General features: G+C 44.4%; 1 protein-coding gene across 1 annotated transcript; it reads right to left on the reverse strand.

Annotated features, from left to right (window-relative positions):
• Positions 1-3,876: 3,876 nt before the first annotated feature.
• FOXD3 (forkhead box D3) lies at positions 3,877-5,073 on the reverse strand. The gene has a single exon (XM_073358249.1). The coding sequence runs from the start codon at positions 5,071-5,073 to the stop codon at positions 3,877-3,879; it is 1,197 nt and encodes a 398-aa protein (XP_073214350.1).
• Positions 5,074-18,064: the final 12,991 nt, after the last annotated feature.

Here is an 18,064-nt window from a genome sequence, read left to right on the forward strand (position 1 = left end):
TACAAAGGAAGGGCCCGATCCGGTTGGTATCCGAGTTAATGGTAATGTTCCCGTTGACTTGAGAGGGAGCAGGATCAGAAAGTGCTTTTTGGAAATACTGTACAATGCATGAAAAAAAACACAGCTGCTGAACTCAGTGATGTGTGGACCTGTCTGCTTATGTGCTATTCGTGGATCTTCCCAAAATATTATGGCTATTCACGGGACTATCAAAATAAAGGATCTCCCTTTTCTGCACACCTCACTTCAAAGTCGTCTGTTTCTCATCGTCCGCGTTAACCCGCTTACCTCCTCCAGACCTCTATAGAAATCTGTCCCATTCCCAAGTTACAACACTGGAGTGTGCCTCTCACAGTCCTTTCCCCGAGGAGACCCTCTGTATATCACTGGGGGGAGGGAGGGGAAAGAAGTCTAGAGAAGCAGCTATATAGACCGCGGGGGTCGGGAGCTGCTCCAGACATCTGGGAAATTCGTTATCTACCTAACGCCCCCTACAGGTCTCACTCCGCTATTACAATTCTGTGACCCTCTGGGAGCCCCAAAGTGAGATTTCACCTGCGGCCTCTGGGTTCATTTTGCAATGCTCCCTAATTCCTTTCTGTTTGAATTAATGATTTCTCTTCCCGTCCTACTTCTAGGTGATGGGTTCTTTGCCCTGCAATATCCTTGTGCCTCTTGCCTGTGTAATACAGGACAACGGGACATTTGGCGTTGGCTTTGCAGAGACGGCAACAGCAGAAGCTAGAATAGCAAGGTCTGAGTCAGCGGCGTGTGTAGCGGATCATAGGGGCCGAGAGACAAAGACGCTATAATAAACCCTTCGGAAAAAAAATCCACGTAATAATTACATAACGTATCCCATCATTACAAGAAAACCAAACGCGATTAAAAGGAATCCACTCTTAATTTAATAAAGAACCTAGGAGAACAATTGATCAACTCCGTATTATTTTATAACCTATTAATTTAAATTACTGTAATGTTCCAAGCAGTGGGGAATATACTTGGGCTTCCCTCTACCATGTTTGTTTTTCTAATTCGATTTGCACATTTTCCTGCTGCGCCTAAAACGTTTACACTGTAATGATATTTACGTTTCTCTCTCAAAGAAGTACCTGATCTCTGGAATCTAAAGAGAACTATTCAGCAGCTTTAGAGAAACAACAGTTCTCCCGAGCGCACCCCCCACCCCCACCCCCCACTACTGCGATAGCTCTGCTGGCCTGTTATGCAGATCATGGGGGGAAAGAAAAGAAAGAGAAATGTCTCCAATCTCCGTGTCAAAGGAAACTAGTTGGGAAGAAAGTTGCCGGCTATTTTGCCTTCTTCCCACCCCCGTCTGCCTAATAAATAGTACGAAAAGGCCTTCCAGTTTAAAGGCTGCTGCTTGTTCTGAACACACATGCAGGGCCGGGAGGTATTATTGCTATGTACGGAAATATGAGGGAGTAATTTTATAAGTAACAAAGGATCAGGAATGGAATGAGCCCCCTGTTATCCAATGTCAGTTAGAAGCTCTGGATCAGCAGCTTCTTGAGCCTAAAAGTGAATTCAAGAAGAGCCTCCTTTCTCTTTTCCCAGGGGTATCAGCTAAATATAGAAATAACCTCTGCGTGTGTTGCACAAATCATGCACCATTTGCTGTTTGTGTAAAACCGATTAGCTAGACACAACTGTGAAACAACTTGTTACTTTTATAGCCGCAGCACACAAACAAATTTAGATCTGTTTAGTTTTCCTTGTAAAAAGAGATTAGAGGAGTGTCCATGTAGGGACCTGCATGAAGAGCCTCTGATATATAATCTCTTCTTGGTTAAGGTGACTGTTTTTCCTTTCCGTGTCAGATGATTATCAGGTCCTTATTTATAAAGTTCAAACTATCCAGTCACCAGGCAGCTTGTTTTATTTTAGTATATGTATCCCGAGGTATAAATGTTTACTTAGGATGCAATAATATTTACTGTTTACCAAGAAAACAAATTGTGTATAAGGCATTTTACAGCAGACCCTATACTTGAAATAAGCAACACAATCAGTGCTGTAGTAATAAGTCGTTAAAGCCTTAATATAGCTGATTAATTGAACATGCATTTTATGCATTACATTTTACTAACAAGAGGAGATTCTTGTCTATGTGGAATGTGAACATTGACATTTTATTGCCGATACCTGGGGTGAAACTGACACGTTTTTGACCGAGGACAGAATAGAATAATAAAATATTTTCAATGCATATGAATGAATGCTTTTCTTACTGTCTTGCTTCTTTTTTTTTTCAGACTGAAAACAAATGTGTTTTTAATTCTATCAGACTTTATAGCGAATTATTTTCGGCATCGCTCTTAGTCACTTTAATTTGGCCCAAATATATATATATATATTTGCAACTGTTCTCGAAACTTAGTTATTAGAAGTCTACAACATAAAATAACCTTAAATATATTAAACATTTCTCATTTCTTCTTCTTTATAGATTCAGTTGTTTAATAATATAATATTTGCCTTCTATTAATAATGAAAGATTCATACAACTAGATTCGTGGTGCACACATATTAATTCTACCGCAAAATAAATTAGTAAACATCCTTTGATTGCCATGAGGTTTAATTTAAAACTGTATTTTTAAAATTGCAAATAAATGCACATAAAAAGTATATTCAGAATAATGAGAGATATTATGAATTTTGTGCTACTTTAACTGACTGTATAAATACATAGTCATAGTAGAAAAATAATATGTTTTGGGGAAATATTATCTCGCGTTCTAAAGCGTTAATGTGTCTCAAACATAATCTAATTGGGATAACGTTTTATTTTTATTCTGTTGATTTAAATTAGATTTTGCCATGGCAAGCCTTTCGGTATTGCAACTGGATTGGTTTCCTGCTCACTGCGCAATTGCGCTGACAATTTAGGCTGAATAAACTGAAGTTATCTGCACTAATCGTCTATTTCATTATGGTAGGCACTAAACAAATATGGGATCTTAAATTAGTCAAGATCTATAGAAACAATAACTAACATAACTAGCGTGTTATTTAAGAACAACTCCTGGAAAGGTTACTTGAATTAAAGGGAAAGTTAGGTATTTACAGAAAAAGGTTAGTTAGTTCAATCATTTAAAAAATCTTCTCATCGATACATTATACACCTAAATTGTCACCCGATCAGACTCTCTCTTTAGTATATAATTATCAAATAATACAAGGAACAGCATTTTAAAAATTTATTTACAAAGTTGTGTACAACACGAAGGAATAACATTTAGAATACATATATTCATTCATATATAAACAGACTTCTATAATAGAATGACTGGTTTTTTCTCCTTTTCCCCCCCAACATTTCTTTCTTTGTTTGTTTAATAGTTAAAATTTCCCCGCTTTTTTAATACATTTTTTATTCTTTTCAATAAAACTGTTTGGAGAGTAAGAACCTTCAAAAAAAGTGAAAGTTCAAAGCTCCTAATCCCTACTGTTATTTGCCTTTTTAAAAAAATAAAAACCCCAAAAGTAAAGTCAATAATTTTTAATACAAATATGTACAAATGTTGGTTGGATTCCCCCCCCCCCTTTTTTTACCTGTACAGAAAGCATTCCTTGTGTGCTTGTGTGTGGGTTTGGCTTTTTTTTTTTTTTTAATATAGGGGGATTGGGTTTTTTTTTTTGCGTGTACAGTTTGGATCCTACCATTTTTGTGCAGGTTTTTAGTTTGATTTTGTTAGAGTCCAGGGGTTTTGTCTGTGATTGATAGGAAGAGAGGTTGGGTGTTTCCCCCCCTCGAGTGTCTTATTTATAGATAGATGGATATAAAATAATAATAATAATAATAATAAAAAAGCAAAGAATCAGCACTGAGCCCGGGGTAGTTCTTAATTACTGGGCTGGCCATTTTGCCTGCACGGCTGCCGCGGATGCTGCGGGCTGCAGGAACTGTCCCGAGATAATGTTTGTAGGCACGCTCAGGATGGGGGCGATGGCTGCTGTGGTCCGGGTGAGGGACAGCGGCTGGTGGGCCATGAGGGCGGACTGGACGGTGACCGGGGGCCGGAGGAAAGTCTGGGCGCTGCTCCCTGAGCTGGTGGCCGACACCCCGATGATGTTCTCGATGCTGAACGAGGGCCGGCTGCTGGGCTCCGACTTGATGAGGGAGCCGGCGGCGCTCAGGCTGTTGAGCTGCAGCTGGAGGCTGGGGCTGAGCTGGGAGTTGAAGGCTTTGCGGCTCAGCTCGCTGGAAGGCAGCAGCGGCACGGCCGGGGGCAGCATGGGCCCCACGGGCGGGATGTAGGGGTACTGCAGGGCGGCGGCGGCCGGGTGCGGGTAGGCGCCGGGGTGCAGCCCGTAGGGCCGGCCGTAGGGGCCGGCCAGGCTGTAGGCGCCGAAGCTCTGCATCATGAGCGCCGTCTGCTCGCGCAGGTGCTCCTGCTGGTGGCGCTTGAAGCGCTTCCTGCGGCGGAGGAAGCTGCCGTTGTCGAACATGTCCTCGGACTGGGGGTCCAGCGTCCAGTAGTTGCCCTTGCCCGGGTTGCCCGGCTCGCGGGGGATCTTGACGAAGCAGTCGTTGAGCGAGAGGTTGTGGCGGATGCTGTTCTGCCAGGCCGGGAACTTCTCCCGGTAGTAGGGGAAGCGGTTGCTGATGAACTCGCAGATGCCGCTCAGCGTCAGCTTCTTCTGCGGGCTCTGCAGGATGGCCATGGTGATGAGCGCGATGTAGGAGTAGGGCGGCTTCACCAGGCTGTTCTTGGGCTTGCTCTGCCCCGGCAGGGCCCCCCCGCCGCCGCCGCCGCCGCCGCCCTCCTCCCCGCCGCCTGCCCCCTGGGCCCCGTCCGCCGCCCCGCTAGGGGTGGCCTCCGCCGGGCTGCCGCTGCGCTCCGCTCCTGCCCCCGCCTCCCTGGGGAGCAGCAGCTCCTCCGCCTCCTCCAGGTGCAGCCCGGCCGGGCTGCCGGCCTCGCCGTCGCTGTCCTTCTCCAGCCCTTCGTCCCCTTCTCCCACCACGTCGATGTCCACATCTTCGGCCGTCAGGACGGTCTGGCCGGACATGTCGCTGGTGCTGCTGCTGCCTGACAGGGTCATCACCGCTCAGGGGAAGGGGGGCACAGGGGAAAGGGAGGGGGCTGGGGGGGGGAGAGAGAAAAAGTGAGACGGGAGGGGAGGGGAAAGGGGGGAGAAAGAGGTGAGCTGGGCTTGGTGGCTTCTCCAGCTGGCACCTGGGCTCAAACCCCCCCCTCCCCTCCCCAGCTGCTGGGCTTCTTGGTGGCTTCCCCCAACAGGTACCTGGGATCACACCAAAGTCCCCAGTCTGCGGGGCTCGATGCCTTCTCCACCAGGCATCTGGGATCAGATCAAACTCCTCTTGGAGCTGCTGAGCTTCTTGGGAGCTTCTCCAGCAGGGCAGCCGGCATCAGGTCAAACTCCTCCGCCGATTCCTTTCTGCTGAGCGTGGTGGTTTCCCCAGCAGGTCAAACTCCTTTACTGGTTCCTATAAGCAGATATTTGGGATCAAACGTCTCTGCCGGTTCCTGCTTCCCCCAGCAGACATATGGGATCAGATCAAACGCCTCTAGCAGCTGGGCTGGTGGCTTCCCCAGCAAGCAACTGGGATCCGATCAAAACTCCTCTACTGCTCATCTGAGCTGCTGCTGCAGGTTAGATCTCTTTAAACTCAGCCTTTCCACCTCTTCTCTTAAAGGGTGTCTTGCTTCAGTCCTCTCATTCGTTTCCCCCCACCACCACACACACTTCCTCTCTCTTGTTTCTCTTTCCCCTTTTTGGAGGGAGGGGGAAAGGTATTTCTAGACGCGGAGAGAGAGGGAGGGGGGAAATCAGGGTGTTATAAGAACTCACTTGCCACTTTGAAAGTCCTTTTTTAAAGACTGGCTGATAGATTACTTTCCAGTTAAAGATATACTAGGAGGCGTGGCCACGTGACCGCCTGACGTCAGGCGCCCCACTGTTAAGCCATGCAAAACTCAAGTTGTTTCATGGAATTGTCAACAAAGAGACAACAGTGGCTTTACTTATCACGATCATATACAAGCATCATTTCAGCCCACAGCCTCCCTTCACGCTAGCTAGGGACTCCAAAATAGGACTATATCAGTGTGAAACCATTAGTCTGCCTTTATCTAAGATTACAGGTTAGCAGCATTTCATTTTTATTACATGATGGCTGGAGCTTTTTTCAACAATGGTGATGCTGGAATTCTATAAACAGGCAAAAGAGCGAGAGAACAACCATTCTGATTTTAACATTAAAAAAAAAAAGTGAGGGCTGTTTTTTATTTAAATGCAAACGCCCTGCGAAATGCCAAAGGTCAGGAGCAGAGCCTGAACTGTGTAGGTATTGCCAATTTGGTTTATGAGCACCATCGCCTCCGACCAAATATACACTAAACGGCTGCATCATCATATTAATGCTTAACAACAACAACAACAACTTTTGGCTCTGAAATCACTTTCCGGTAGGTTCCCCCCCTCCCCCCAACAGCAGCATCAGCTGGAAACCGAAGATCAGAAAATGGCTATTGATTAATCTATTAGATTAGTTGCAGAGAGAAATAAAAAAGACGTAAAATAACAAAGGGAAACTATAAATAAAGAAGCCTTTAGGTGCCCCCATTTTTTTTTTTGGCAGAGGTGTTAACGACATAATCATTGCCAGCGTTAGCATATGAAAAAGTAGGAAATGAGGGAGTGTGTGAATGTGAAGACTCTATTCACCAGAGTGCAAGGTAAGCCTTGTCCCAAGGAAAGGGGGCTCCAAAGAGGGGGAGGCAGGGTTACAAATTCTATTCCTTTTGTGACAAGGGGATCTGTTTAAACTGAGAACAATAACACCTGGGTAGGTCGGAAACGGTTTGCTCAGTGGTTTTCTTTTCTTTACTTCTTTTTTTTTTAAATCCCTGTGTATTGTTTGAACGATCGCATGTGTTTTGGATTTAAAAAATATATTTAAGTAGAAAACTGCAAAAGGATAAAACAATTTCCGATGAGCAATTATTGTTCGAAAGGGCACATAAACTCTTCCCTCCGCCCCCTTCCCCCTTTAAAATAAATCAGAGAGATCGGTAATGTCTGTATTAACATATTGGTCTCTCATTAAAATCCCTCCCTGCCTAAAAAGAACATATAACCGTCCACATAGGGAAATCAATAATCCTCCCTACCTTTTATATTAACAAATGGGGAAAACCATGTCAATTGCTTTCCGATGCCTGAAAGGTTTATTCGGTTCAAACAAAAAATGTAAGGTTCACTTTACAGTGCTAAGAGCAGGTGAATATCACAACTACAGAGCAGCGCTCGCTTTAGTGGGATAAAAATATTGATGAGTGAAGATCTGATGGAATATTTTACAGAAGACGTTGGGCAACAGATAGATTGATTTATCCCCTACCCAGTGGGGAGAAGATCTTAATCAAACTTGCTTCAATATATACTGTAGGTATACGGTACAGTATTGCTATTTAAATGATCCGCGCTGGTCACTTGGAGTTAACACTTGCGCTAACTCTGTTGTTTTTATATCTGTTTTGGGGAGGTAGTTCGAGATAATGTGAGCATTCATTTTCAGGAGAGATCTTCATCCAAATAAATCTGATGGCTGGGTCTGACCTAGCAAAAGTTTAACGAATGGGTATTTTTTTAAAAAAAGTGACAACACTTAAAATGCAAAGATAAAAATCCTCTTCTAAAATTACCATTATAAATGTGTCTAACCAAAAAAGTCGAACTCTCAAATATATTTTTTTTAAGTTTTGAGAGAGAGAGAGGAAAAATATCTTTCCTTTCCTGTGCTGAAATGAGGTTGTGATTGTTTTAGATTTAGACTGACTCTCTCTATGCATTATTTAAAAAACAAGCCAACAAAAAATCCCCGGACAAACCAACAAAAAACCCCTCGCACGCAGCCAAGGAAGATTTTAGACAAGAAAGCAAGCCCCCACCATTGCACTATCCCAGCTCGCTCTCTGCACGGAAGCGCCGCTCGGTGCTTTGAAAGCCAATGTTTTTCTCGATGATTTTTGTGTGTGTGTATCTGTGCTTTATTGATTGCCGTCTTGTGTCTTCTTTGCGCTTTCTCCAAATGATCCTAATTTATATTTTGCCATCTGGACAGCAAAGCTCTTCCTCTGGTGCTTTAAAAACCTGCTGGAGCTATGGCGAGGCTTCTCGCAGGGAGCTGAATTTGTCCTACCATTAACACACAGAGACACAAACAGGATTCTCTGTGCGTGTGTATGTATATTACACTATCACTCTCTGAAATCTCCCGGGGTGATGGTGGGGGAGATGAACTCCGAAAACCCACCGTTTCATTTGTTGAGCTTTTCTTCGACACAATAAAAGTCAAATTAATTGATTCATACCATTAATTACGGTGCTTAGCGTGAAAAGAAACGTCTCCCCTCGATTAGAGCTCTATTGTGCTAATCTCTTGTTCAATCAGTGTTACCATCTGATAGGGGGCCCATCTCTTTTACAGAAACTTTTCGACTCGAAATGGAGATCTTAGACTCGATGCTCCAATTTTCTCCCCTGAGTTTTCATATCCTGCACTTCTCTGTTCCCCTTTTTTAAAAATCTATTTAGATCTGGGGGCAAAGGGAGTGATTTGCAATTTTGACATGCTTTGGGTCAATGCTGGACCACTGCAAGTCCAGCTCTTAACTCTGCCACGGACGCTTGTGTTTATGGGTCTCTTTCTATCTTGCCCGGCATTATGGAAAACACTGTTATTATATGAGAAGGGGGGAGGAAGGGGAGGTAAAATTTGTGTTGCAAGAATTCCCTGCAGGACTGAACGATTAAGAAGTGCAGAACTGGTAGAAGTGGCAAAGCTATAAGAAAGTGTTTAGGAACCTGTGCCCCTGTCCATCTGACAATATATGGGCGTTAAGTAAATCCTTTTTAAGACTAATTGCAGTTTGTTATTAAAGTCATAAGTTTTCCATCATTAGGCCGGAGTTTAGTCAGGATTGGGGGTAGAGGGAGGAAGAAACCTTTTATAATAATAAGCAAACTTTTCCAGAATGAATCTGGTAGAGGGAGATGGCACGCAGCCACCTAATCTACTAAAATTTAAAGGATTAACATGGACTGAAACCCGGGGGTGTATACAGCAAAGCACAAAAATAATTAGGGTAGCGTGCGCGCAAGGGATTGGAAAAAAATACAAAGAGATTTAGCAACCGGAGAAAAGAAAACTGCATAGTCCAGATCGATATGGAGTCAAATAGAGACACATCTAGCATCCAGGAAAGAGAAGATTGAACAATTTATGATAGAGTGGGGGAAATTAATTACAACTCAATTTGGTTCTAATAAGGCAAAGCAAATTCCCGGGTGAGACGCGAGTTAAAAATAAAATCTGGAGGCTGACTTTTGGGGGTGGGTTGGGGAGAAATTGCAATGCTGGGGCAGATCCTTCTCCTGTAATCGTTTTAAAGGAAAGAGGAATCAAAGGTGTCCTCTTTCATCTCCTTAAGCCTATTACTTTCACTAATGAGTTATATAAATCGTTAACCTGACCTGGATTAGACCAGCATTGTGGTTTGTTATAAGTGTGGGGGGGGGGGAGGAGGATAGTCCTACTGTCAAACCGATCTTAAAAAAAACCCAAAACATGCGGCCAAAATGGGGGTGAGGTTAGTTGCTTAGCTCTCGCTGTCAGTCTTGTTACTGAAATGAAACTGACCCTGGCTGAGATGTCGGTGCCCCGTGCGCTCGGGCTGGTGTTTATTATCCACGCCTGCCTTTATTGTCCCCCTTGCAAGTATTTGTAAATAACATTTGCACAGTGTTACTGTAAGTGAGGGGCGGAGTGGAAGAGGTAGTTTACTTTAAGGTGTCCCTGAAAGCACGGGAGGGGGCAGATCTCCACCCTAAAGCAGGGGATAAATAAGGCTCCCGTGTCCAATTTCATTCTCATGGCCACGGACAGTGGGTAGCTTGTGTCGTCCCCCTCCGGGGGGCTTTTAGAAAGATGCTGATTTCCAAAGCATTTTATGGATCGGCACCTTTTCAAAAAACAATATTTGGAGGGGATGTTTTAATCGCAACAAATCGCCTATAAAGCCAGGAGACCACCGGGTGAAACAAAATTGGTCATGTTTCCAACGCGGGGTTGCGGATTTATTTGTATTGGAAATGTATAAACATCCATTCTGTAAAAGGCAACACGTTTAATTAACGATGAGAGAGCAGTTAGGGGCAGAAAGCTAGTAAATTTGTGTGATAAATTTATGGCATTGTTAGCGTGCTTTTAATTATGGCTATTATGTTAATTATTTCACATTAGCATGGAGTTAGCAGCAGCATGTCAGATTTAATCAAAACGAGCCTTTCTCTGGAAAATTGTGCTTTTCATCTGCCACGAGGAGAAGGGGGGTCCCGAGCCGGAACTGTTTTTTTTTTTTTTTTTTAAAATAAAAAGACTTTCCCATTGAACAACAGCCGGTTGGACGTGAGCCTGTCTGGTGCACTCGGCAGATTCCTCTAGGCTACGGCAGGCAGAGAGCGCGAGCGCCGGTCTGGTTTTTAGGACTTCAACCATTTGCACCCCCTTCGGAGCAGCCACTTTATCACCTTGGATCATTCTGTCAAACAATATGATGTGGCTCATTTTTAGCTGTCCCGCTTTACAAAACCTCCATTCACACCGCTGGCCAGGACAACACGCCCCAGCACAAAAGAATAAAAGAGACAAGCCGGGAATATAGGACGCTGCCGAGATCAAAAAACAAAACAACAACAACCCCCCCCCCAAGGTTTGCGGAGGAGCCTGGGCGAGCTCCCCCTGCCCGGAGCTGGCTGGGCTTGGCCAGCAGATCCCATTTGCACAGCATTAATCGTCGGCCGCTTCAAGGCACCAAGGCTCAGAGGGGCTGGAAGTAGGGGTGCTACCGCACCCCTTGGCTTGAAGTGGTGTCCCTTAGATGCTGGGTTTACAGTTTGGGTCAGTGGCTCTGAGCACCCCCACGCCACAAATTCTCCCAGCTCCCCTGCCCGCGCTAGCTCCTTTCTAGCTACCTCGAGGTTCAAACCCATCCACCGGTTTAAGGGGCCCCTCAAACTTCCCCCTGAAGTTGGGCGGCTGTCCCGCCGGACGGGTCTGTGAGCTGTGCCCGCGGCCACTCCCCCACCCCCCTGGCCCTTACATATTTGTAGCGAAAGGGGGCCCGGAGGGGCACGTGTCCCTCTCCCCCCAAAATCGCGTTTCAGCACCAGCAACCCAGGTAGCCGCAGGACATGCACTGCGGTTTCGTGAAAGGATGCAGGTGTTTATTGTGGGCCCCACGCTTTCATTTATTATTTTTTTAAAGGTCGTGTTTTGAAGTTACACTATGTCCAATCGGCTTGTGGGGGGCGCGTCCGTTCAAAGGGAAAGTCCTGCCTGTCCTCAGAAAACGCTGCCCTGGCTGTACATGTGGGGAACGGGGGTTGTACGGAAGGTCGGGTACTCCTCAGGTTGGAGGATGGATGGGGAGGGGGGAGATAACACCCCCAGCAGCGCAACGGATGATCTGCCCTCCTGTAAGGGATGGGACTGAAAAACAGTGGAGACAATCATCCAACCGGACGGCCACATTGTATACAAATCTGGCTCACAGCGACGTGACTTTTCTAAGGGGGTGGGACGGGAAGTGGAGCAAGGGAAACCTGGACAAGACACCAGTGCCTCCCCCGGCCTCTCAGAAGACAGTCCTGGACCATCCGCTCATCAACCAGTGGTTGCCCTTACCGCGCATTTACAAAGAAGACAAAGCCCCCGCGCAGGGCCAAGGGGTTGTCACTTTCAGAGGCTCCGGATTTTCCAACCCCAGTAACGCTCAGTTTGTCAGCGGAGTCCAAGCTGGATGGCACAAGATCCCCCCCGCCTGATGCCTCCCTGTGACAGATCGGCCTGGGGTGGGCACACACTCGAGTGCCCGGCCCTGCCCGCCAGGAGGGTGTGTTTATCTGTTCACCAGAGGAGGAGGATGCGGAGAAGGCAGCTGCTAATTTATTTTTAGAGCAATTCCATTCCTCTGTTTAAATTTAGATCGATTCATTATTTAGGCTAAATTCACATTTAGTGAACTCCAAGTTCGAACCCGATAGGAAACCGATAAACCTCCCCCTCCCCAGGAGGGGTCCGCTACACTGGGGCACAAGCTAATCGCTCTCTTACGAGGTGACAAGTTGCGCTCAGTAGAGTCTGGAAGTTAATGGGAGAGCATCTCCCCACCCGTAGTGGTCAATGCTCTCAGAGCATCAGTCAGCAGCCCAGTTGTTTTAATTGCAATAAAATCGCTGCTACAGTAACTCTGATGAGATCCGAGCCTGTTTTCGAGCAGATCATAGGTATAGGGAATGAAGCTGGAAGAGGTATCGGATTCTCTTTCTTGCTCCCGGCAGTAACTTTGAAAACTCCCCTTTGCTCCGTGTTGCTTTAATCATCGATTAAACGGTTGGGAAATGCAGGATCGGGCCTCTGTCCTATAAACATTTATCATTCCTCTGCACTCATTCAAGCAGAGATTTAAAGGTGGATTTGCAAATCTCGCTGTAGACGCTCGCTTAAAGATCACATCAGGTGGATAAATAACGAGATTGGCTGCGGCACATATCGCACAGGGCTGTGTATATACTTTTAATGTTACATTTCCCAGTGACATCTATCCTCAGAACTTCTCGTAGAATCCTGGAGAATATTATGCTCTCAAGATTAACATTGACTCGATGGGTCTGACTCAAGAGCCTCCACCTGAAATGCATAATCAGACACACGTTCGTATTTAAGCAATTATTTAATATGCTTCAGCATAGGAAAAATATACATTTCTCAAAAAAAAAAATCAAAATGGGTATCCTATCGAAAATGCAGCCAGTTTAAATAAACTCTGGATATTTACTAATGCTATTGTGAAAGTAGAGTTCTGCATATTTTTCAAAGTATTTTACTTTACAATTCCTCTTTGCTTAGGATCTAAATGTGCAAACAATGCCTCCCATATACAGGCTTGGGAATACAAGTTAAACATGTATAGTTATATCTCACACAAATTTCATTCTTATATATACAGGTTATATTGTGAACAGTATATACAGCATGTGTATATTATATATAGACAGACACACACATTGTACATGACCGTCAGTGTTGTAAGGACCTGCCAATCGCTATTCCTAATGCCAGGCAAAAGCTTCCGATTGAGGTATTTCTCCTAAAACACTCCACTAAAGTGGGAGAGAAAAGGGGTCCCAAAGGGAAGTCCGTTATTCCTAATATCTCAGGTACCGAACTGGAGGACCAAACGGGCGCCCTTAGAAGTTTTGGGGGGCTTGAAATTCTTGACTCAAATAACCAGCGAATCTTGTTTACCCAAGGAAATGCCTGGTGCTGAGTTGTGCTTTCAAACCCCGCGTAGGATGAGCCTGGTGTCACCCATCATCGCGAGATGAATTTCCGGGCAGGTTTGCCTCTAATTAGTCCACAACTTCAGCTGTTCTCAGCCAAAGCGCAGGGAGCTCTCAGTGATCAAACTGACGCTTGGAGGGCACAAGGGGATGGCGACTGGGAAAACCCCCCTGATCTTGAGACAATAAAGGGGATTCTCTCCCTTTAAACGGCTCCTAAGACTGAGGGAGCCAAGTCCCTTTGAGAGAAGCTAAAGGACACCGTAGGAAAGTTTAGATATAGGGAGTCAGATTCATCCCTGATACAACTGTGCTGCCTTTCAACAGGGCTCAGTTTGCCCCAGTGGATCGAATCAGGTGGGATGGACTCAAGGGGATGCCTAAGCGAGCGGTGTAACAGGGGAGCCTGTCTTGCGTGTCTTTGATGCTTTACAAAGTTACACGCGAGTTTTTGCTTAGAAGGGGCGCTGGCCTTTTGTCTTCTGCGTGTGAAGAAAAGCCCACTCCGCACTGCGGGGTAAATGCGATCCAAGAAGGAAGTCTCAGTAGAATCAAGAACACTGTCCAGAATCAAGAACGCTGAATGCATCCGATGAAGTGAGCTGTAGCCCATGAAAGCTTATGCTCAAATAAATTGGTTAGTCTCTAAGGTGCCACAAGTACTCCTTTTCTTTTTGCGAATACAGACTAACACAGCCGCTACTCTGAAAACTATCCTTAAGGGGAGGTCTTTACTCCGATCTGATCTGCTGTAAGCAGAAACCTCCTGCCAGCTTCATGGCGCTGGGGCAGATCTGCTGGGTGAGAGTTAAGGGACACTGGCCTTTCTATGACGTAAGCCTCTTTCCCGTGGGACACAAAAGGGGAGACTCTGGAGACCAGCTGATGTCAGTGAATACTCTACTAGGGAGCAGCGACCTACTAATCCATTTCTCCTGGAAGAAAGGGAACTGCTGCCCCCCTCTCCTAGGACCAGTCTCTGAAACCTCTCTCTGTTTTCTTATACTAGAGTTGGCTGATAGAGTAAAAAGTTCTCTCCTTGAAAGACAAACAAACCGGTGAGTCCAGAGGCCAAACACATAAGGCAAACCATCTTATTGTTCTTTAGGACAGGGGGCACCTTTTAGCGTTGCTTTCACAAACTCATGACTCAATACACCATATAAAGCACTGTCCACTTGAAATCTAGTCCATTCCTAAAAAATGCTTACAAGTAGTTTCTGGTACTTAGGACTGCCTCTGATTCCACCCTGGGAAGTTTTTGTGGATTTGCAGTCACATTTTCCTACACATGCCAAAAGGGAGACTGACTAACTAAGGACCTGATCCTGCAAAACTAAGGGTTACTTTAGGAATAGTCTAATTGAAGTCAATAGTGCTACTCACCTGCATAGTTATTCCCTGGCCTAACTGAGTGCAAGATCAGGGCCTAACTGACTAATAAAGTGCTGTCACATGCACAAGATCAGCACACTGGAAACACATGTTATCTCCAATCTCTTTAAATGACTCTGATTGTATTATAACAATAATGGGGAAAACATTTTCAGACAGTAGTTTGATTTTTTTTACAGTGTCCCTTTAATAATGTGTTGATGCTGCATGATTCGATATGGTTAGACATGAACCACTGTGTTTTATTCTGCTCTTTGGAAATCTTCTCCATGCATGATTTAAATACCAAACCTGAGATAGGTAATTTATGTAAAATTGACAGACAAATAAATAAAATGTTATATAAATATATTAATTTAATGTAATAACCCTCCCAAAATATTAATTTGACTTCAACTATCTATTCGCTTTATACTAGTTCCCCTTTTGTGGTCACTTTCTATGGATGTTCATGCAACTGAATTATACTAGCTTGTGAAAAGCTAATTTTAAATCTACATGCCCCAGTCCAAGGAATAGTAAATGAGAACTTCACTAGTATTTGTACTGGCAACCTGCTCATCCAATCAGGGAACAGGACTACTCTATGATCAATTACAACTAAGAACACAGCTCATATGTGATGATCAATTTACTCAGTATGATCAATTTACTCTGACAATATTGTTCCCCCTCACAATGAATATTATTAATTCCTAATTTGGGACATTTCCCCCTGAGCAGAAGGCCAACACAAGGTCTGTGAATCACCGAAGCCCTCAAAATAGGACCTTGGTGGGACTTAAGTGGCTCATATGCCTTTTATTGGCCCCCTGAATTTCACCCAGTATGCATAGGGCAGGTTAAGCTCCATATTAGATATTTATCTAATCAGGTCCATAATCCCTGTTTTAAAAACTCCCCAGCCCCTTATTTATGTGGTAAACTAGGTAGCTGTCTATCTGGAGAGTTTTAAAAATGTTTTTTATGGGAACTTTTTTTCCTGTAGAAACAAAGAAAATTCAAACTGCAAAAGCTTTAGGGTTCTGATTTAATAGCACAAAACAGAGTTGCTGAAGATCCATTCTGATACTCAGTGCTTATGCATTGCATGTAGGCCTTCTGTCTAACCTGATTTTTCAACTGGAAATTGGGTTTTTCCTAGAAACACAGGATTAGTTATTTGACAAAACAATTTTTTGTGTGAAAAGTATCTGCTTTCCTCAAAAACAAAACCTTTTGTTTTTTAGCCAATTTGTTTTTGTTTTTTGATGAAAAGTCAACATTTTCAGCAAAAGCCCCTCAGCCAGCATTTTCCAACCAGCTCCAATTCAAAGAGCCTGACCAACGTATACCATATGCTACATAATCCCTTCTATATGCTGCATGCTGCAGAAGCTGGGCACAACAGAACAAGTTGGGAGAAAGCACAGGTTATTTGCCTTAGCTACACATTTCCTTGCTTTTGTGAGTTTAAATTAGACTCTGTGTGTTGTGCTACACCCAACTCTGTTAAAGTCTCTTCATGCCTTCCCATGAATCATTTGAAGTATTATTTCAAAAGCGCCTTTGAAAAAAATCAAGAGGTTTGCCACAACATTACTGGTGCAAAGTCCTCAGTGAGAGTTTTTGTAACTCATGTGGGTAGGGCGCGTTTCATCACTGTAAATAATGCCTGGGAAGGTGGGCAGCAAGTTTATTTTGGTTTGTCAAAAATGATTAAGGGATCAGGCCATCTGCTACCCTACATCCCGTTATGGCACTTGATAGCGCTGGGGCTGGAGCCCGAGCTGCTGTTCAACCTAAGGTGCAGGGTCGGGCCAAGAGGATGTAACTTCTACCCCAAGATCCTGCAAGCGTGGAATGCTCTGCTGCTTTAGTATAGGCCTAAACACTACTCTGGTGTCCCGCTGAGTGAGTCTAAAGGTGTTTATTGAGTGTCGTTTCCATTTAAATGTATCTCAGTTTGTGGGGTTGTTTATTTACTACTCTTTGCCAGGTCTGGTTCCTGTGGTTTGGGTAGGTCTGCCTTTATTAAATGTTTGACTTGTGATTGTATTTTCTTTTTGTGTGTGTTGCAAGGCCTTAAATGGATGGAGACCTTAGAAAGTATTATTATTTAGTATGGTAGCATCTAGTAGCCCTAGTCAGTGGCCAGGATCCCATTGTGTTAGGTGCTGTATAAACACAGAACAACAAGATACTCCTGCTGTCCCCAAAAACTTACAATCTAAGTACAAGAGACTACAGATTGATACAGCCAGATGGGGAAGGAAACAGTGAGACAACATTGGTCAGTGTGTATAACAATAATGAATTATCAAAAAGAAAAGGAGTACTTGTGGCACCTTAGAGACTAACCAATTTAACATGCATTCAGTGGTCCGATGAAGTGAGCAGTAGCTCACGAAAGCTCATGCTCAAATAAATTGGTTAGTCTCTAAGGTGCCACAAGTCCTCCTTTTCTTTTTGTGAATACAGACTAACACGGCTGCTACTCTGAAACCTGAATAATGAATTATGATTATTGACGTTATTTTTTAGAGGCACATATAGCCTATATAAAAGATACATGCACCTCTGGGATTCTGTTTGAATATAAACCCCTATGTGTTGCCATCCTCTAGGAGCAACAAAGACAGCAGAACCAGGGTAGGGATGGGCAACATGCCGCAAGACTGCACAGGGACAGAGAGCTGAAGGAAGGCAGCATGCTGTGGAGCGCCGTCCTGCAGCAATCTCTTCAATGGGCTGGGGAGAGGGATTTGGTGTGTAGTCAGAGGGTCGAGGCCCATGCAGATCCACCAGCAGAAACACTTGGGAAGGGGGCAACATGGTGGTCCATGAATGCTATTGAAGATCTATGGTACAATGTTGGTTGTTCGGCAGTTTGCCCTCATGCTGTGGGGAGGATTTTGTCCTGCCCAGTTCCTACATAGTCCTGAGGTGCACAGCCCAATTGATCAGGAGGTTCACAAATGCTCATATAATATTCACCAATATAAGAAACTAGATAGCTAGAGATCAGGCTTTAGCCTTTCAATGAAATTGACACTATTTTTTGTTTTGTTTTCATGCTCTTATTTTTGTCCAGATAGGAAGGGTTTCCAAGAGGAACTCCAGCTGATGAAGCACTGATGCAAGAAAAGAACATTGTATCAAGCATGTCAGACAGTATTTACGGTCAGTAAGTAGACCGGATTTGGGATATCTCGTTAAAATATTACATGAGGGAGGATTTCAACAGACATGTTTAAATGGATTCTAAGAAGCTGGACAGAAAGGAAAT

The sequence above is a fragment of the Lepidochelys kempii genome, chromosome 8 (assembly GCF_965140285.1).
Source record: "Lepidochelys kempii isolate rLepKem1 chromosome 8, rLepKem1.hap1, whole genome shotgun sequence".
NCBI lineage: Eukaryota > Metazoa > Chordata > Testudines > Cheloniidae > Lepidochelys > Lepidochelys kempii.